Source organism: Octopus bimaculoides, chromosome 1, assembly GCF_046866305.1.
Source record: "Octopus bimaculoides isolate indiv1 chromosome 1, ASM4686630v1, whole genome shotgun sequence".
Classification (NCBI taxonomy): Eukaryota; Metazoa; Mollusca; class Cephalopoda; order Octopoda; family Octopodidae; genus Octopus; species Octopus bimaculoides.
In genome coordinates, this window is record NC_142928.1 from 128,534,535 (window position 1) to 128,556,881 (window position 22,347).

The 22,347-nt window shown below is 37.5% G+C and overlaps 1 protein-coding gene across 2 annotated transcripts in view; it reads right to left on the bottom strand.

Moving 5' to 3' along the window:
• Positions 1–2,356: 2,356 nt before the first annotated feature.
• The window catches only part of LOC106882195 (uncharacterized), a 30,655-nt gene continuing 10,664 nt past the window's right edge, over positions 2,357–22,347 (bottom strand). For both annotated transcript variants that reach the window (XM_014932785.3, XM_014932784.3), the window contains exons 2-4: positions 14,930–15,242; positions 10,446–10,528; positions 2,357–7,795 (exon numbers count right to left, since the gene is read on the bottom strand). In XM_014932785.3, coding sequence (XP_014788271.1) covers positions 2,634–7,795; positions 10,446–10,528; positions 14,930–15,219 — 5,535 coding nt within the window. In that variant the 5' untranslated portion in view covers positions 15,220–15,242 and the 3' untranslated portion in view covers positions 2,357–2,633. The remainder of the gene's footprint in view (positions 7,796–10,445; positions 10,529–14,929; positions 15,243–22,347) is intronic.

Here is a 22,347-nt window from a genome sequence, read left to right on the forward strand (position 1 = left end):
ATTACATGCATATTTTTGTATTAGGTTTATGTGTATGTATGTAGGTATGCATATACATATACATTACACATTTGAGAATATTCGCTAGTTTGGGCATATTTGTATATATGTTAGTGGATATATTATACATTTATACAATATATATAATGTATGCAAGAATATATACCTGACTTACACATGCTACATGCACACATACGCACCATCACATATACATGTGTAAATATATTAAAGATTTTAAGAGTTATAATAATAGTCAAAATGACAATTTCTAACATAGGCACAGAATCAGAAATTTGTGGAGAGGGAACAATTGATTATATCAACTCCAGCACTCGATGGTACTTATTTCATCAACCCCAAAAGGATAACAGGCAAAGTCAACCTTGATATATTTGAACAATATTTAATAGAGTTAATAATTTCTAATATTGTACATTGTTGTAAGATAAAAATTAATGTTAGAAAGGAAACGATGGCTTATACATTCAGCCACATTACTCTATATCACTGGCAATAGCTATTTACTGATTAAAATAATGTGACCTACACATATAGCACCATGTGAGTCAGAAGACATTGGTAACAGCATTCTTTGATAGAATCATATAAGCACAATTACTCTGGAATTTTCTGGCTAATCTTCTCTCTCTTTCTCAGGAGCATTTAAACAACTATTTTCTCCAATCATTATTTATTACAAAAGAAAAATTTCTTCTCAAATAATATCACTAGAGTAAATTAATAAATTAAATCTTTGATATAAAAATGTTGAAAAAAAAGTAAATTATTAGTAAAAATTTCCTTTCATATTGTAATAAATATAATTTCAATATGTGTACAAATTTGTGCATATATGTATATACAGCAGTGAGCTGGATATAGTCCACATGAAATGGCTAACAACCAGTTCTCATAAAAAAAAAAGTTTTGCTAGAAACTGAAGAGTGACTCAAAAAAGTTGATCAGTTATGCCACACAGTCAACTGACTCCACCTACCTACACTACAAAAATTCAGTTGGCCCTTTGATGCTTTGAAAGTTTTAAGTTACTGTATTTGTAGCATAAATATCTCTATTTTAATGTTCAATTGCGAAAACGTAGTTCAAAAGTTATTTACGGTGATGAGAGTAAGGATATGCGTCAGTGTATGAATGCATGTAACTATGTATTGGGGAGTAATTGTCTGTTTGCATATGTTCCCACTACCACTTCTGCCAGCATTCCTCAGCCTCTATACTTCTATCTCACTCTCCTCCCTGCAATATTTTAGCAGGTCATCTTAACTGTAACACTGTTGTTTGATGTATTGTACCTGTCTTCCTAAAAAAACTTTCATGTCACTTTAACTGCATCTCCTTTTCTGATTGTTTGAAGGATGAATTTATCAGCCTAATGTTCAGCTTTTTTCACCTTCCTCTTTCATCAGCATACTTCCATGGCATTTTGTACTCTCATACCATCCATCTCCCCACTGAATCAATCAAGTTCAGTTTAGTTCAAATTTCCTCACTTTCAGACAAAGGGTAATCAACAAAACAGTATTGCTACAGTCCACACAGCAAAGAATTTCATAAATCTCAGCCATATACCAATTGATTTTTTTGCTGATACAGACTGTTACCACATTCACCTGACACTGGATTACATCTCAATTTAATATTATATTGCTGAATTCAGAATTTTTGCCTAAAATTTTGGCTACTAAGTAAACTGGTTGTTAAAGTTTTGACAGCTAAGCAAACAAGTTGTTAAAAGTTTAGTAGCTCACCATTACATACATACACACACACACACATAAATACATAATACACACACATACATACATATATATATATATATAACATTTATATATATATGTATATTTATATATATATTATATATATATATATTATATATATATATATATAATATATATATATATATATATATATATATATATATATATATATATATATATATATATATATATATATATATATATATATATATATATATATAATATATGTATATATATATATATATATTTATATATATAAATTATATAATATATATTATATATATAATACATATATTTATATTATATATATATATATATATTTATATTATACATGTATTTATATTATATATATTTATATTATATATATTATATTATATACATATATTTATATTATACATGTATTTATATTATATATATTTATATTATACATATTTATATTATACATATTTATATTATACATATATATATTATATATATATATATATATATATATATATATATATATATATATATATATATATATATATACACACACACACACATGTATGGTCATGTAATTTTAAATTCTAAATTTTAGATTGTTTCAAAATTTGTTTACTTTATTCAAAGATATTCTAACACTTAAAAGTTTATCTAGTTTCTCAGAATTTCATTTCATACTTGACATACAGTGTTGTTTCCTTTCAATTTCACAGATCAAACAATTTTATTTCAATTGGTCAAGACAAAGTAAAAAAATATTAAGAAACAGCTTTCTTCATCAAATTTTTTTGCTGTTGTAATTGCATTGTTTTCTGGGTGGTTGTTTTTTTTTTTTGTACAGAAAGAAATTTGCATTTAAAAGAGAAATAATATTTAAGATTCAGAAACAGAAGCATTGCTAGATTGTTGCTGTTGTTGATCACTTTGAAAAGTGTTTTCTGAAAAGGCCACTGACTGATTAGCATCAATTTTAGGTCGGGGTTTGACTGCATGACCTGCAACAACAGTATTACTACTAGTTACAATAGTCAAAGGTTTCGAAGAAGTAATTGCTTTGCCAGCAGTAGTTACAACAGAAGAATAATTAGAAGCAGAAGCTATGCCTAAACTTTGTCCAAAATTTGAAATACCCGTGGAACCATCTGCTGAGATACCTGCCAAAGATAGTTTCCGTAATTCAGCTTGCGTCCGCTGCCCTGAATCTATGTTCAGTAAAGCAGCAATAGTGTTTAGACGTGGACGAGTGGGTGCTGTTGATGTTGATACTGCTGCTGCTGCTGAAATGTGGCTGGCAGCAGTAGAACTGTGGCTTGTTGACTGAGTTAAGGCAGTACTGCTAGGAAGAGAAACACTACTCAAAGACAACTTGTGAAGATTAAGTTCTTGGGTGGGAAGTGATGGGAGTATTGATGCAGATGTTGCAGCTTCTGTTGCTGAAGACACTAGCATGTGCTGCAGTAAAGAGTTATTGGTTGCAACAGTGCTGACAACATCTGACTGCTGAGGTGTACTCATGGCACTACTTGAATTCTTCACAGAAGAAAATCCTAATAGCTTTTTATGAACTAACTGACTCTCTTTGCTGGTAGACTGAGAGATGGCAGCTCTAACTGCAGACAAAGAGGTGTTAACTAAATCTAACGTTTGTTTATCATCTTTCTCATTGAGTTTTCTTTGTGCATCAAATTGCTGCACAGATTGCATCGGTGTCTTTTGGAGGAGAAGTTGTGAAATTTGGTTGGTTGCCAGAGAGTTTACACCTGACTGCGGAGTAGTAATTGTATGTGTACTAGATACAATATTAGTTCCTGAATCAGTTGAAACAGTTTGTAAAGTATTCCAATTAACTCCAGAATTATAAGAAATGGATGAAGGCAATGACATTTCAGTCCCTTTAACAAATGCTACATTTGATTTATCAGTGACACCTGATGAAAGATGACTTATTGCATTGGCATCTTTTCGTCCAGCGATGGAAGTTAAAATCATTTGTGCTTTCTCAGCAATAGCAACTGAATAAGGTGGAGGAGGCTTTCCAATTATTGCTGACTTTGGCATCATATATGATTGTGTAACAGCAGGATCACCTATTGACCCTGCATGGGATTGGGAGAAACCCACTGGAACAGATGATTGGACTTTTGGGACACTGGAGTATTGCTGGGCAAGGGATACAATGTCTCCTTCTGAATGTTGAGAAAAACGTTCTTGGTTCTGAAGTGATGACAATTCTCTGGATTGTATTAAAGATGACAATGTTTGCTTTTCTTGTTGTGTCAGACTACTAAGGTCAAATGATCGCACCATAGACGACAATGTCAAACGTTCCCGAGTGGATGAAGGCGAAGGTTCATTTGCCTCAGATGCATTTTGATGAGGCACTTGTTTAGAGCTAGTTAAATTATTAACACCCTGAACCATAGAGCTTAGAGTGAATCGCTCTTGCTGAGCAACAGAAGTTTCACCACTGGTTTGCAATAAGTTCTGAGATAAAGTTCTGCTTTGTGGAGTTAGTAAAGTACCACCTTGACTGAGTGAAGTTGCTGTGGCGGTGGCACCACTGGAAGATTGACCAGACACAGCGACACTTCTTAACTGGTTTGCATTCAATTCCATAATTGTCTGTGATGATAAATCTACTTCGCTACCGCTCGTTAGAGAAGACTTTCGGGTCAAAATTGGTCCTGACGATCCCGTTTGTGGAGTGGTGGCCTGTGTAAAAATGGAAAGTTTGTAATCTGGTGAGGAAATCTTATTTTGAGAAATTCCAAGAGTTTGTGCAGTGAGTACATCATCCTTGCGCAGAAGTGAAGATTGCTGTGTGCCAGCTGGAGGAGACTGTGATATAGAGGTGACAGGTGACAGGGCAATATTAGAAGGATTAGTTGAAGGAACATGGCTTCTTGAAGATAACTGATTGTGAAGAGTAGCAGCGTTAACCTGAGCAATATTTTGAGCTGAGCTGATAGGAATCTGAGTGTTGTGAAACAGAGTTTGGGTGGTGGGAGACTGAGTTGGCTGCGATTGAGATGTAAGCAATTGGTTAGCCTGTGTGGTCAGAGAAAGGGATTTTAATAACTGGGGGTGATTTGCTTGGTTTGCACGGGCTTTGGCTGCCTGAAAATACTGGCTAAGGCTGGCTCGGTTCATTTGTGACAAAGCTGCTTGTAAAGCTGAAGGAGCTCCTCTTGGCTTTGCTAACTGAACTGAGGCTGTGGCACTCAGCTGCAACTTACTAGTGGGCTCTTGAGATGGTGACTGACTAACAGCTTGCTGGGGGATTGTCTGACCCATTAAGGCCTGTGGAGATGATTGACTAATGACAGCCTGGGGTGAAGCCTGACTAGATGGAGTCTGTGGAGATGCTTGACCTACTGATGCTTGTGGGGAGGGTTGGCTAAGGACTGACTGTGGGGAGGCCTGGCTTACTTGTGACTGGGGTGAACTTTGCCCTATTGGGGTTTGGTTTCCTATCTGAGCTTGCTGCTGTTGCTGTTGTTGTTGTTGTTGTTGCTGCTGTTGTTGTTGTTGAAGAACTAACTGCTGAAGCTGTTGCAACTGCTGCTGCTGCTGCTGTTGCTGTAGCTGCTGTTGCTGCATTTGTTGTTGCTGTAGCTGCTGCTGTTGTAATTGCTGCAGTTGCTGCTGTTGTAGTGCCAGCTTCTGAGATGCTGCTTGATTTGCAAGCTGCTGGGCAACACGTTGCGGAGAGACAAACTGTCGTGTTTTCTGTTGTTTGATCAGTTGAGTAAGCTGTTGCGTTATCTGCTGCTGCATCACACTTTGCGACTGCTGCACACTGGACACCGGCTGACCAGCAACTTGAGATGTTTGTTGCTGCTGCTGCTGTTGTTGTTGTAATTGTTGTTGTAGCTGTTGTTGTTGCAGTTGTTGCTGCAATTGTTGTTGCTGTTGCAGTTGTTGTAGCTGCTGTAATTGATGTTGCTGCTGTTGTTGCTGCTGCTGTTGTTGCTGCTGCTGTTGTTGCTGTTGCTGCGACATTTGCTGCTGCGCTAAACTGAGTTTCAACTGTTGCTGACTGACAGTTTGTTGTTGATTTAAAGCTTGTATTAACTGTTGCTGCTGCTGTTGTTGCAATTGCTGCTGCTGTTGTTGCTGTTGTTGTTGTTGCTGTAATTGCTGCTGTTGCTGCAATTGCTGTTCCAATGAGGTCTGAGCCTGTAACTGGGAAGCCTGTATCACTTGTTGTGATGTCACTTGGGATCTTTGCTGCTGCTGCTGCTGCTGTTGCATTTGTTGCTGCTGCTGCTGTTGTTGTTGTTGTTGCTGTTGTTGTTGTTGTTGTTGAAGCAACTGGTTTATCTGCTGCTGAGTAGCCTGAGATAGTTGCTGTGGAGCAGACTGAGCCTTCTGTTGCAGCAGTCCCTGGCTAAGCTGGGCTTGTAGAGAACTAAAACTAGGCTGACTAGCTGCAGGTGATGCAGCATATGGAGAAGTTGGGGGAGCCCTTGGCTTACCTGAGGCTACATGTTTAGATTTGTCTGAACTTAACTTTGGTTTGCCTGAAGCAGCCTGGCGGGGTTTAGTAATCAAACCAGTCTGGGGTAGATTCTGTTGGACTACCCGGTGTGCAGAAGCCGTCTGAGCCATTGGATTGGACTGGAGTGTAATTGGAGACAGAGCACCAGTTTGTAAAGGTGACGGAGCAGTTGAAGACAGTGGAGACTGGGCAGCAGTAGGGGATGGGACAGGTTGATTCATTGGGGACAGGGCCGGCTGCTGTAAAGGGGACATTGAGATTTGTGTCATGGGAGAATGTGTGTGCTGACTCATAGGGGACTGAGTGTGTTGACTCATTGGAGAGTGAATAGTTTGACTGATAGGTGACTGGGCAATAGGAGACATAACAGGATGAGCTATGGGTGATTGGACAGGTTTTGCCATGGGTGAATGAACAGGTTGAGGCATGGGTGAATGAACAGGCTGTGCCATAGGGGACTGTATGGATTGGATCAAAGGTGAGTGGGCAGGATGCATCATTGGTGATTGGACAGGTTGGTTCAAAGGTGACTGAGCAGGAGATTGTACAGGTTGAGCCATAGGAGAATTAGCAAGATAGGATTGAGCTGCTCTGACCACAGAAGGCTGTTGTGCAACCTGGGCAGACTGATGAGAGAAGAGGGAAATGCTAGATCGTGAAATACCTGCCACCGAATGAGCTGATTGAGTATTGCTGGCAAAGTGTGAAGCCTGAGTAGATACTGCAAGTGCAGTGGCAGAAAGAGGAGAGCTGGCAGGTGCACCAATAGGAGAAGTAGGAGCCAAAGTGGTGCTGGTGGTAGTAGTAATGCTGGTGGTAGTAGTAGTAGTAGAAGTAGTAGTAGTAGTAGTAGTGCTGTTACAGCTAGCATTAGCTGTAGTGGTACCAGATAGTGATTGTGGCACATTTTGTGGAAGAGAAACCCTTGGTTTATTAAAAAGAGTTATATTAGAGGGGTAAGAGCTTACCATTGGTTCAGTCATGAGAGCTTGGGTTAGAGGTGTGTACTTCGAGGGGCTGACGACAGCAGTGGTCATGGCTATAGACAAACCAGTGGATGACCCACTTGTCTTGATGGGGCTTTCCACTGATTCTGCTTGAGTCACTTCGGTCGCATTGAACTCAGCATCGCTTGGAAGTATGCTTTGAGGAACTTTAGTAACAGTGGATGTAGTCTGTGCAGCATTTTTCTCTGCACTCTGACCAGTTTGAGATTTGGGACTGGATAATGTACGAGGAGACGAGGAGGTGGAACGTAAAGGTGGAGTGTATTTAGAACTCAAGAGACGATTGTGTGAGCTCTTTGCTCCAACAGATCGAGGTGTACCTGGTGGTGTTATAGAAGGTGCATACTTTTCAGCAGACATTGGCGTTCGAGGTGATGAGAAAAAACGTCCACCTGCTGATCCTCGAGCAGACTTTGGGGTACCTTTCTTTCGCTGGTCCTTTGTAGCTTCAGTGGCTTTCCTTTGTCGATTAAGATCGTCAAGTACTTTATCCATTCTGGCAACTCTCTTTTTGCCTTTTGATGAACCTGGATTGAGAAAAAAAATACCCATGAGAAAATGATAAAGACAAAAAATATAATACAATTTATTTTTCTATTTTATTGTCAAGATATTCCAGAGATGAATGCTCACCACCTAATAAACTGAAAAAATTCTGAGCAATGTCCACAACCATTTGTTCTATTCTGCATGTATCACTACTAAACACTCCAACCTTACAGACTACATATCAAAGTTTTCTTATGGTCACAATACATCCTAAAATCACCTTAGTATGACTAAATACAGAACGAGATCATAGCATAGGTGAGACCATTTCATATATTCAATGTATTTGGTTAATAATCTGCTTTCCAGACCATTATATTTATATTGCTGAGACTGTACGCCTTCACTTAAATTTTTCTTTTTGCTGCTACTTTGGATCTATAATGCCATGCGAGTGCAGGTGCAATAGTTTATTTGTTGAAGAAACTGTTTTTCTATTTGGATGTCTTTCCTACTACTAACCACAAATATCAGGTGAGTGTTAAAAGTATATTTTTAGCAGTCAGGGAAACCAGAGCAAGGAATTAAGTATCATAGTTGTTGTTGTTGCTGGCACTCCGTCACTTACGACGCCGAGGGTTCCAGTTGACCCGATCAACGGAACAGCCTGCTCGTGAAATTAACGTGCAAGTGGCTGAGCACTCCACAGACACGTGTACCCTTAACGTAGTTCTCGGGGATATTCAGTGTGACACAGTGTGACAAGGCTGACCCTTTGAATTACAGGCACAACAGAAACAGGAAGTAAGAGTGAGAGAAAGTTGTGGTGAAAGAGTACAGCAGGGTTCCCGACCATCCCCTGCCGGAGCCTCGTGGAGCTTTTAGGTGTTTTCGCTCAATAAACACTCACAACGCCTAGTCTGGGAATCGAAACCGCGATCCTATGCCCGCGAGTCCGCTGCCCTAACCACTGGGCCATTGCACCTCCACGTATCATAGTTAAGAACACAACAAAATGACAATAGAAAGATTTGAACCTCTGCCATGTAGTTAGAAGATCAACACGAACTTCTCAGCCACTGTGCTTCATATTCTACAAGAAGAAAAATCTACTTTTCCCTGTAAGGACCAACTATACAGTCAAAAGCCTCAATAAAATTAAGAGTTTATTTATCAGAAATATAGCGCAAGCAAACCAAAAACTCTGTTATCAGTGGTGACAGTTTTAATAATATGCAGCTAAGGATTACATCAATCTCTAATACTCAAGAAACCTATCATAACATAGCGTTCATTATATGTGACAATAACAGATAATAAGATATCTATCACAGTTCTATCATAGCTGAGGGTTGGCGACAGGAAGGGCATTCAAGCTGTAAAAAATTTGCCTCAACAAATTTTGTCCACCCCATACAGGTATTGAGAAGTGGATGTTGAACAATGATAATGGTGATGATGATAACCAGATTTTATTGATATGCTCATGCAATGGAAAAAGTAAAATAGTCTGCCTTAATCTCCCCAGTGACTTAGTGGTGACAGAGAGAGAATCCATACAGTCAGTTTGACTGCTAAAGAATGAAACTTACCAAAACAACCAACATAAGTATATATATTTTTTAAACAACCGAATTAAAATTGACTCTTAAGCAATGAAGTGATTTCCTGTAACCTTTCCTTTATTTCATATCGAATATCTCACGTAAAATACACCATTTCGAGCATGGTCGTTGTCAGTACCTCCTGACTGGCCTTTGTGCCGGTGGCACGTAAAAGCACCCACTATACTCTCTGAGTTGTTGGCATTAGGAAGGGCATCCAGTTGTAGAAACTCTGCCAAATCAGATTGGAGCCTGGTGTAGCCATCTAGTTCACCAGTCCTCAGTCAAATCATCCAACCCATGCTAGCATGGAAAGCGGACGTTAAACGATGATGATGATGATGATCTAGTACAGGCCTGGTCAACTCGAATTACATTGTGGACCACTTTAATCACAGAAAGTTTTTTGAGGGCCGCTTATATACTGACAGAATTGAAAGCATTTTGCTTTCTCAAGCTATTATTACAATAATGAATGAATGATCATTGATTCAACACGAAATATCGTTGCAAAAACAGTATCTTTCTTTTTTACATTCCATTACAATCTTTAATCTTTGATAAAATTTTTAAAATGCTTGCTTAAATGAACCCATTTCAAGAAGGTATCAAGTGGGCCACAATATAAAAGTCTGCGGGCTGCATGCAGGCTTCAGGTTGGCCAGCCCTGATCTAGTATGTAGTCTTAACATTTAATTGAACTAATGTATGTAAAGCAGGCATGCATGGATAACCAGTTTCAAAAAGTGAACTGCATGAGAAATAACTCATCATCAGACAGACTTCACTACTAAAATAATTCAAGGTAATTATTTTGTTAGACATTGCTTTCAGAAATTCCCGCTGGCTGCAGGTTGCCTATGTCTGAGGTAAAGTGTCCTGCCTAGAGACATGACAAAAAAATTTATAGCAGATACCAGTACATTATACATAATTTCATCTCAACATTTAATGGATATTTCACTCCAATATCAAATAAGATGTTAACAATGAGCCTAACAATATGGGAATCTCTCCCACTGCAACAAATATTCAACAACTAAACAGATTGGAATGACATATATATATATATATATACACATACCAGGTGTTTTTCTAGGAGTTAGTTTAGTGGTAGATTGCTCTAGGCTGCCATCATCAAAATCAAATTCTGTAGGTTGTGGCACCCTGAAAAAAATAAAAAGTAAGCAAACAAAACCTTTATTAAGGAAAATATTCTTTACATCTTCAGTAACGAACAATGGCAAATTTGAGAAATTTCCATGTTTATTTATTTTGTTAGTTTGGCAATTATACATGAGAAAAAAAAAATTTTTTTTCATTCCTTGTAGGAAACATGCAATTATATTACATCAAGCTGCATTCCTAAACAAGGTACATAACTCTGCTTGCTCCAGTTCAACTCCTATATCAGTTGGGTGGTTAACAGTAAGAAAAAGCATCCAGCTGTAAAAAAACAAAAAAGACAACGGAAAAAAGAAAAAAAAAAACTATTTCTCTAACAACTAAACCAACCTACCATACAAGGATAGAAATAATGTGGTTCTATTGTTTCCATCCTTGTAAAAGAAAATGTTTCTCCTTTCTAATATCACATCCAATTCTAAGTTACAATTTCTTGGAAAAAAAAAAAATTATTGCCAATTTTGATACATAAATAATGAGTATCAAGAGTAAAACTTGCTTGACCCCTTCATTTTCTTTCAAAATTGTACTGAAAAGAATGAGAGGAAACAATATGTTCCACCATTATACAACAGTTTGTTAGCAGCAGCTTCTTAGTGTAAACTTTATTTACAAAGCAGGGACCTCTCTGGCCTTTATATCATGTAGCACAAAAAATAAATATTTAGGCACAGGAGTGGCTGTGTGGTAAGTAGCTTGCTTACCAACCACATGGTTCCGGGTTCATTCTCACTTCATGGCACCTTGGGCAAGTGTCTTCTACTATAGCCTCGGGCCGACCAAAGCCTTGTGAGTGGATTTGGTAGACGGAAACTGAAAGAAGCCCGTCGTATATATGTATGTGTGGTATGTGTGTCTGTGTCCTCCTAACATCGCTTGACAACCGATGGTGGTGTGTTTAGGTCCCCGTAACTTAGCGGTTCGGCAAAAGAGACCGATTGAATAAGTACTAGGCAGCCAAAGAATAAGTCCTGGGGTCGATTTGCTTGACTAAAAGGTGGTGCTCCAGCATGGCCGCAGTCAAATGGCTGAAATAAGTGAAAGAGTAAAGTGTATTCAAGAGTCAATGCTTAGCTCTACTTTCAGAGAGTTAAGCAAATAATAAATATATCTTCCATGTATATAAGAGGAGTCCATTTCAAATAATAATTCCAGATGACCTATTCCTGACAAGTGGGTCAACATGTGCACAGCAATGTCACCTAAAGTGGACTGAAGATTCTAGCCATTATCATCAACATCAATTTTCAATGTCCATTTTTTCATCTGTCAAACTATGTGACCATTGCCAGTTTCATGTGCCAATATACCCTTCGAACTTTGGGCCTCACAGAGGCAGTGAAAAGTGACAGACCTTTGGCAACATACCATGCTTGAGTTGTAGCCAATGCCGGTGTTTCTTAACTGGCACACATGCTGGTGGCACATAAAAAGCACCCACTACGCCAACATGGAAAGCAGGTGCTAAATGATGATGATGATGGCATGTGTTAGATGAAACTTTCTGAAAGTAGATTTCTGACAGCCAGATGCTCTTCCCGTCACCAAACCTTACCTGTTTTCCAAGTTAGATATTTTCCTACCACTGAACCTCACATATTAAAGCAACAAAGCCACTGAAACTACAGGGTGCCTGCTTACTAGAGAATGTAAATAAAAGACTCTTTTGCTCAAATGGTGTTAATGAGGAAACATGGGAACATTCACATGCACATAAACATATCCACATGCATGCATGTGCGTAACAGGTTTCTTTTCAGTTTCCATCTGCCAATTCTATTCACAAGGTATAGGTCAGCTCAAAGCTGACATGGATGACACTGACCTGAGATGTAATGCAGGAGGATTGAACCCAAGACCACATGGTTACAAAGCAAACTCTGCAACCATACAACCATACAAGTTACTATATATTTTACTCACACGCCAATGCTAATACTAAAATTTACTTCAGTTATTAGCGACAGAAGTAGCCTTTGTCATGAATGCTAATTAGGCAGTTCAAACTAATTTGATGTTGTTTTGAATGCTATAGATGACAAATGCTAAAAAGATTTCATCAGTACCAGCAGGTAGCATGACTGTATTACGTAATTTCACAAGATGATTTCTTGGGAAATTTACTGTAGTCTACAGCGTTCAAGACAATACATCCATGATAGGTGGGACATGCTCATTACTCATGATCATCATCATTTAGCATCAACTTTCCATGCTGTCATGGGCTAGATGGTTTGGTTGGAACTGATAAGCTGGAGAGCTGCAAAAGGCTCCAGTCTGTTTTGGCTCAGTTTCTACGGATGGAAGCCCTAATGCCAACCATTCCATAGAGTGTACTGGATGTCTTACACATGTCACCAGCACAGGTACCTTTTATGAGTCACTGGCACAGGTGCCTTTTTTACATTACCAATATGGGTGCCTTTTATACATCACCAGCGCAGGTGGGCTTCAGTCAGATTTTTGTGACTGTTTAGCCAGTGTTAAAATATAACAATTCAACTGATTTTTGATATGGTATTCTGTGTTGCTGATGAACTGTAAGCTATGGTGAAATCACATGACACATCATTATCATCCACAAGTACTGACAAAGTTTCATCAACCAATATAATCTATGCTTTTTAACATTCGTCATTTACACAAGATCATTTCTTGGGACATTTACCACAGTTTATAGCATTCTAGACAACACATCTGAGTTAGGTTAGATGTGCTAATTATTACTTACTATAATTAAGGCAGTGAGCTGGCAGAATCCTTAACACATCAAGCAAAATGCTTAGCAGCATTTCGTCTGTCCTTATGCTCTGAGTTAAAATTTTGCCAAGGTCAACTTTACCTTTTATCCTTTTCGGGGGTCAGTAAAATAAGTACCAGTCAAGCACTGGGGGTTGATGTAATTGATTTACAAGGTGGTATCAAAAAGTTCCCAGGCTAGTTCTGTAGCACACCAAAAGATGGCAACACATGGTTGTGTGCACAGTGAGAGCTAGCAATGGCCTTCATGGGACAGTGCACCAAGTGACATCGCTGTGCTTGCTTCTCAAGTTTTTAAATTTGTGTTTTGTGATCATGTGTATGCTGTAGTCTGCGATTTTGTCAGAGACAGGAAGTTGGAACAAAGAGCCAATGTGAAATTTTGCATTAATCTTAGCAAGTCTGCTACATAGACATTGAGCATGCTTCAGCAAGCTTATGGCAAAAATGCAATGGCTCATATGTAATGTTTTGAGTGGGACAGGCACTTTAAGAGCCAAAGAGCATCTCTGGAAGATAATAATCTGAAAGACCTGCAACGAGCATCACTCCTGGAAATGTGGAGAAAATTCATCAGCTTGTGCATGAGGATCATCAGAGAGCAATCAATGACATTGCTGAGGTAGTTGATCTGTCGTATGGGTCAGTAAATGCAATCCTAATATCTGTATTGAACATGCAGATAGACAGACGATCTTCACAAAAGTTTTGTAAAGAGAGTTGAATATGCTTTGCTGAGGAGATCTAATACCAGTGAAACATGTCTGTTGCTTTCACCAGTCGGCTTTAGTAACAAAATGTATTGCCATCTGCATTCGGGATCACATGTAAAATCAAGTCACATGAAGCAAACTTAACCACAGCCATAACTGTGCCTGCCATATAAACATTGTAAAATAATTTATTATAATGTTTTACCACTTCTACCAACTCACTATGCTATTTAATTTTACAATAAAAATAAAGTGAAATAAAATTTAAAAAGACAGCATAAGTCCACTACCAACCAACTGAATAGCAAAAGTCTGAAATTCAAGGAAACTAGTGATTGTCTGTGTTGGTGACAATTAGTCTGCAGGCGAGTTCTTGAAAGAGTTTGATAATTTCAATTGCTGTAAGGAATAAATTCCCAGATGAAACCATTCTGGAATTTACTTCAACTTAATCTGAGAAAGAGTCAATGAGGAAGTCTCTATGCCAGCCAGTAAAGGAACCTTTACACAATCACAGCTTTTAGAAATAAGAAATCATCATCATCATTATTAAACATGTTTTCCATACTGGTATGGTTGTATGATTTAACAAGAGATGGTAAGCCAGAGGATTGTGCCAAGCTCCAATGTCTGCTTTGGCATGGTTTCAACCGCTGGAACATTTCCTAATGCCAACCACTTTACAGAGTGTATGATGTTTTTTTACATAGCATTAGCACTAGGAAATCTACTTCAAATTACATGCCCATCTTAAAGAAAGGAAAAGAAAAGGAGAGGATGGTCACAGTTGGATAACCTTTGCTCATAAGTCTGCACAATCAGGCCTGACCTGGAGCTCAACAACAACTACTTACCTGATCCTACAAACACACACATATATACATTCATGCAGTAAAACTATCTTGCTTACTTTTTTTCCTCTTTGTGTTCTTCTATTTTCTGTTCCACAACTAACTTCTGTTCTATGTCCATATCTTCATCCTCTTTCTCCACCTCAGGTGGCCTGCGACCAGGACATTTCCATTTAAGAACTGGTAAGCCACCATTGTCCAGTTTCTCAAACATTTCAGCAACTTGATCCGGATAAGGGATCCAGAGGCCCTGGAAGACATTATTTGCATTGTATTTCTCATCGTCACTCACATCAACATCAATAATGTCTTCTTCGTCCTCTACACGAGAACTCATTTTCCTCACCATCTGGGAAGATTTGGGGGAATTAGCTAAAAAGAATAAAAAGAAAAAGAAAATAAACAATAGTAAAATTCTAAGAGGACATTTCTGTGTATTTAAAACATTCATTTTGTTTCTTTTTACATTTAACAAATTAGTTTTAAGGTTAAGAATGTTGGAATACTATATTCACATTCTTCGCAGAGCATTGTGATCTGCCTTAAGGCAAAGCATGTAACTCAGCTTGCCTCAATTTGTTACTCTTAATTCACTGACAATAAGTTAGCGAATCATCATCATCATCATCGTCATTTAACGTCCGCTTTCCATGCTAGCATGGGTTGGACGATTTAACAGAGGACTGGTGAAACCAGATGGCTACACCAGGCTCCAATCTGATTTGGCAGAGTTTCTACAGCTGGATGCCCTTCCTAACGCCAACTACTCCGAGAGTGTAGTGGGTGCTTTTACGTGCCACCGGCCCGAAGGCCAGTCAGGCGGTACTGGCAATGGCCATGCTCAAAATGGTGTATTTTACGTGCCACCTGCACAGGAACCAGTTCGGCAGCACTGGCAATGATCTCACTCGAATGTCTTTACACGTGCCAGAAAAAGATATCCACTACAAAAATAATTTCATCAATGATATACAAATAATATTCAAATAAGAATAAAATATTCCATTCCCACTTTAGTATAGATCAACAAAGGTAAAATTCAGTGCAAAAAAAAAGAAAAGAAAAAAAATCTTAAATCTTTTTTATCATCTATCTTTTATTTGTTTCAGTTATTGGACAGCAGCCATACAAGGACACCACCTTTCAAGGCAGTTTTTAGTCAATCAGTCTCTTTTGTGAAACTGATAAATTACAGGGACATAAACAAACCAACACCATTTATCTATCAGTTGGGGGACAGACAACAAAGACAGACATACATAGGTATGTACATACACACTCACAGATATGTACACATGCACACATATATATATTATATGACAGGCTTTTTCAGATTCCATCTAGCAAATCCATACGCAAGACCTTGGTTGGCTAGGAGCTACAGTAGAAAAAACTTGCACTGAACCTATGTATGTTGAAAAATTCTATAAATTCAAACATTTGTTCAGTTGTTTGGATATTACTTATAGCTTGGATATAGGACTGATAATGGCAGCTAGATTATAAATAAATACAAAAAAGAAAAGAAAAGAAAAACATACTACAAGACACATTCCTGCTTGTGAGATATTGTTACGATCAGACAAATTAATAATGTAAGAAAAAGGGGTAAACTTCTGATTGTAACAACAAAGTGTTCAAACAGGGAAGTAAATGTTCATATATGGAGATTGGTCTAGGGGTATGATTTTCGCTTGGGTTGCGAGAGGTCCCGGGTTCGTATCCCGGACGAGCCCCCAATTTGTTACGATCAGACAAATTAATAATGTAAGAAAAAGGGGTAAACTTCTGATCGTAACAATATTTTAACCATGCCTAATACTGCCTTGATCCAATCACCTCTTTCTTGAGAAGGAACATTTGTATAGAAATTAGTTCAAAGCAAATTCAAAGTTATTCCCTGTTTTCCAAAATTTGCACCCAAAAGAAAACCTGTTCAGTAGCTAGAGAATATAATACTAAAACCAGAACTTGATAGCTGACAGAATAGTCAATTACTACAGCAGGTATGGCTATGTGAATAAGACATATAATTTCACAATCATATTGTTCTCATCAAGCTTTTCAATTTTGCATTAGAATGAACTCTCAAAATCATTTTCAAAGACCTACTGGAAATCTAATTTCTAATCTATGATATAGAAATGGGCCAAAGTGCTAGAAAGTCATAGTGAAAATAAATTTCTTTATGGTGTTTAGCTACAAACTAGATCTGATCAAACAGATGTCCTAGTTGTGACCATCCAATTTTTTGCGTGTCAAGGATTACACAGTTGAATGTATCATTCAATACTGAAATCTATGGAGATATGAAGGGAGAATTGACTGCTATTTCTACCAAATCAAATGCCTGCATAAAGGCTCCCTTGTTGGCTACTACAGATAGTAAAAATAAAGTTGTCATTAGTAAATCTTTAAACAAAGTTTGGCAAGTAAACTTTCAAACTACCTGAGTATTCTAGGTCAACCGTTACATAGCAATAAACCCAAGGTTGGGAGCTACTAATAAAATGACTTGGAAATACTACACTGCAGATCCATGCCATAACATAAAAAAACGATGATTTAACTCTTTAGCATTTTAACCAGCCATATCTGCCCAAATAATCTGGTCTTGTGTTCAAACTTCCCTGATCTGTATCTCACTCTTACCTAAAATGTCATTCTAAAAAGTGTAATCACATCATCGAAATTTTGAAACGATAAAATGATACATGATTAACTCAAAACAATGTGGATAAATAAGAATTATATTTGATAGAATAATATGAATTTAGAAGGGTTAACTTTTTAGCATTTGGATTTCTGTCAAATGTAATGCTTATTTATTCAGTTTTGAATTTACCCTGCATTATCTTGTAGCCTTGAGATTTCATGATGTGATTATTTATTTCTTAGACTGACATTATAGTGTAGGTGTGAGAGGCTGAACCTGGCCAGTTTGAACATAAAACAGGTAGAATATTTTGGCTGGATATGGCCAGTTTAAATGCAAAAGGGTTAAACAATGATAATAATGACCAACAGACATACCAACTAAATATTCCTTCAAAAAATGTCAACTATCTTTAAATCTCAAGATGAACTGTTTGACAGCTAAACTATTAAAGTAAAGTCACACAATTAAAGCTTAATGCTACTATCTTCAATGTGAGAATCACATCTTTTAAACTCCTAACCCTATTTGCTAATGAGCTAAGACATATTTCAGGTATCCTATCTAAAACTTTTGATTAATTAGTTTTAATTACTAGAGTTGGCACCAAGATTGAAGGTCATCATTTAATTTATATACATTTTGTTGTATCTTGGGAGACACTGGTTCAATTTCACTTCTTTATTTGTCAATTGATTAGCTACTTAACCAATAAACTAATTGATTGTTTGATTAAATATTTGATTAATCAATCAATCAAGCTGTGTTAGCCAAAGTCCATTTGTCACCATTCATGACTTCCTGAATGACATGCCCTGTCTACTCCCTGTCAAGCTTCTGCATACGATTCTGAAATCTTTTTAAATGTTGCAGAAATCTTTATCTTTTGGAAAAATAATTGCTAAGACCATGCATTATTTTTGTAGTCTTAATACTTAACTCAAAATGCATTACAGAAAAAACAGGATGGCTACTGTTAAAAAAGAAAAAAAAATAGTTAATGCAATAGTTGTATTCAAAGCTATGAATCTTGGTAATTTAATTTTTATCACAAACATTTTATACTGAAATTTTAACTGTTTCCCACATTGGAACATCTAGTTATCTTTAATGATGACTTGTGCAGCGACTTGCTCAAAGTGGAAAAGTGTTGCACATCATCAACCTCTCTCTCTCTCTCATCACTGATCATCTTCAATCCAGTGGCAAGACCAGGTCAAGATAGCAGAGAATGGAGATAGGAGCAGTAGATGACCACGATGTCTTATATGCCCCATCTGGCTCTCTGTACTGCAGCCGCTTTCCTCTCTGTTGAACCATGAAGGTTTCTTCCACAGTCTGCTGGATCTAGTCTTCACATGCATAAGTAGGAAAGTGACTAAAAACCGAACACTACAGGAGGGATGATTCAGTTTCAAAAACTGACTATGATCATTAATGTCACTCACAGAGCTAAAAGCCTCCTCAGATAAGACATGAATGTTACTTCCCATTTTCCATTCCTTATAAATCTGAATTAATGAACAAATTGGAAGAAGTGGTAAAGAGATGAAGGATATCAAGGGTGTGTGTGTGTGTGTGTGTGTGTGTGTGTGTGCACACGCACACACACACGTGTATACAATCACTCAGCATGTTTTGTGCTAAAATTCTGTTCAGCCAAAAGTGACTTGAGTATTCAATAGCAACCTATAGAAGGCATGTTGATCCACTATGTATAAAATAAGGAGTCAACAATGGATTCTGCACAATGGTTACAGTTGTCAGATAAATTTAATCATCACGTTCAGGGCAAAAAAAAAAAGCAACACTAAAGAATAATGTCACATAACCCATCAGATCATTTGAACTCACTTGTTGACCTTGTAGTCAGCATTGTATCCAAGGCCAGGTTTGCAGTCAATCAAGCTCCACTTATCAGAGAATTTGAGCACAGAATTAAGAAACTAATAGTGTGTAATGAAATCATTGAGAATTAGGAAAAAGCTAATATTGTTAGGTACCAAGAATGTTATTTACAATTAGATTAGTCTAACAAAAGAGAAATCTTTTTATCAGAGTTATAATATGGCACCAACAGTGGAATAACCAGCAAATCTTCAACAGGTAGGCTAACATCTTATCAACTATACTAGGCTGAGATGCACATTATGAATGATGAGGATAAAGAGACCGAAATTGTCAGTCTGACAAAGCCTTGATTAGCTTGCTTCTGTTGAGGACACCACCAGAATTGACATCAGACAGAAGTAGACAAAAGGAAGCATATAACTAGACTGTCACACAACATGTCAACGTGATCTTCAGTCAGGTAGCAGAGGTCTAATATATGAGATCACAATTCTGTGAATTGCATCTAGTTGTCTGACTAACTCGCCCATTTTAGATCTGTTTAAAACTGACCATGAGTTTCATAACATTAATATTTCATATAGATAATCCAAAGAATGCATTAACCCTTAAGCAACCAGATTATTCTGTCAAATGCAATGCTTATTCACATTGCTTTGATTTAATCCTATATTATCTTATAGCTTTGAGATTTAAATGATGTGATGGTTTATTTTTAGAATGACATTGTAAGAGAAGTGTGAGAGGTCAGATCTGGTCAATTTGAACCCAAAACAGGCCAGATATGGCCAATTTAAATACTAGAGGGTTAACCAGATTTTTTTCATATTGAAAAGTACCATAAAAACCCATTTGCGCACCTGTGTAATTTACGCAGGTGATTTTCAGGATAAAATTTGTTAAAAAAAGCTTCTACTCATGTAAAATTTACACCCAAAAGTTTTCAGAATTGCTGATATGGCCAGGTGTAAAAGTTTTCAACTTAGCTGTATTTAGCATAATTTAACTTACTTAAGATTAGATTTTATTAAATTTTCTTTAAATAAAAACAATTTCTGTTTAACAGGTATCACATTAAAAGCTATTAAATTACGAAGTGTTTGTGTTGTTTATAATAAACTTTATTTTACATTTCTTGCCCACAAGAGATTATGTCCGATCTTTAGCATACTGTTGTATATCTTCTCAAATCACGATCACAGGAAAAGTTGTTGATAAGAATTATCAACAAAAACAAAGCTGATAATCAAACTGATTGTGTAAACAGAATTCTGATCAGTCGAATGCATCTTCTTGTCTCAAGCTCCGATTTTCTGCCTATTCTTCTCAGAACCTTTGATACATCAAACGCCAAAAAGTAGAAAAGTAGTTAACCATTTAATGGGTTTAGTAAATTTATACAGAAAAAGTAAGCATTATACCGTCCAGCATAAATAAAAATCAACTTCATTATATTTAAACCCTTATTTTTTGCTGTAAAAACCTATTCTGACATTAAATGAGTCAACTTCCAGTATGAATGTTTATGTATGTCTTTTTTCAACAAAAAAAATTTCTAAAAAAATTCTGTAAATGATCTACTCATGTAATTTACACACCCCTAAAGTTTATTTTTATTGTTTGCGAAAAAAAAGTGCATAAATTACATGAGTTTTTTACCATAGTTAAAAAAGGAACAGAATTTACAATCTGCTTTGAACATGAATGTGAGAGCTAAGATTTGAGTTTAAGCATGTTTGTTTGAGAAGGGTTACTGTATACCGGAGGCGCAATGGCCCAGTGGTTAGGGCAGTGGACTCACGGTTTCGATTCCCAGACCGGGCATTGTGAGTGTTTATTGAGAGAAAACACCTAAAGCTCCACGAGGCTCCGGCAGGGGATGGTGGCGAACCCTGCTGTACTCTTCCACCACAACTTTCTCTCACTCTTACTTCCTGTTTCTGTTGTGCCTGTAATTCAAGGCAGTGGACTCGCGGTTTCGATTCCCAGATCGGGCATTGTGAGTGTTTATTGAGAGAAAACACCTAAAGCTCCACGAGGCTCCAGCAGGGGATGGTGGCGAACCCTGCTGTACAACTTTCTCTCACTCTTACTTCCTGTTTCTGTTGTGCCTGTAATTCAAGGCAGTGGACTCGCGGTTTCAATTCCCAGATCGGGCATTGTGAGTGTTTATTGAGAGAAAACACCTAAAGCTCCACGAGGCTCCAGCAGTGGATGGTGGCGAACCCTGCTGTACAACTTTCTCTCACTCTTACTTCCTGTTTCTGTTGTGCCTGTAATTCAAGGCAGTGGACTCGCGGTTTCAATTCCCAGATCGGGCATTGTGAGTGTTTATTGAGAGAAAACACCTAAAGCTCCACGAGGCTCCAGCAGGGGATGGTGGCGAACCCTGCTGTACAACTTTCTCTCACTCTTACTTCCTGTTTCTGTTGTGCCTGTAATTCAAAGGATCAGTCTTGTCACACTGTGTCACGCTGAATATCTCCGAGAACTACGTTAAGGGTACACATGTCTGTGGAGTGCTCAGCCACTTGCATGTTAATTTCACAAGCAGGCTGTTCCGTTGATCGGATCGACTGGAACCCACAACATCGTAAGCGACGGAGTGCCAACAAACACTGTATACCATTCAGTACAACCAATAAAATTTATAGAGTGAAGACACACAAGGGTACATCCATACAATTGCTCAATCTGCTAAAAGTAACAGCCAAACTACCTTCAAATCACAATATACCAACTTACAAAAGGAAGAACAGATTAGACAATGTAATCCCTGATATACAAAAAGTTGCCATGATATATGGAAGAAATGTTTTTCAACATGAGTCTGCTTGGTCAGGTTTTGACCAGAAGGATCAGCAGTAATCTTTAGGTTTTAAAAGCACCATTCAAGCGTTGGACCTCATGGAGGCAGTGACAGGTGATCAAGACCTTTAGCAATATATCAAGCTCATGTAGATCTGTCAA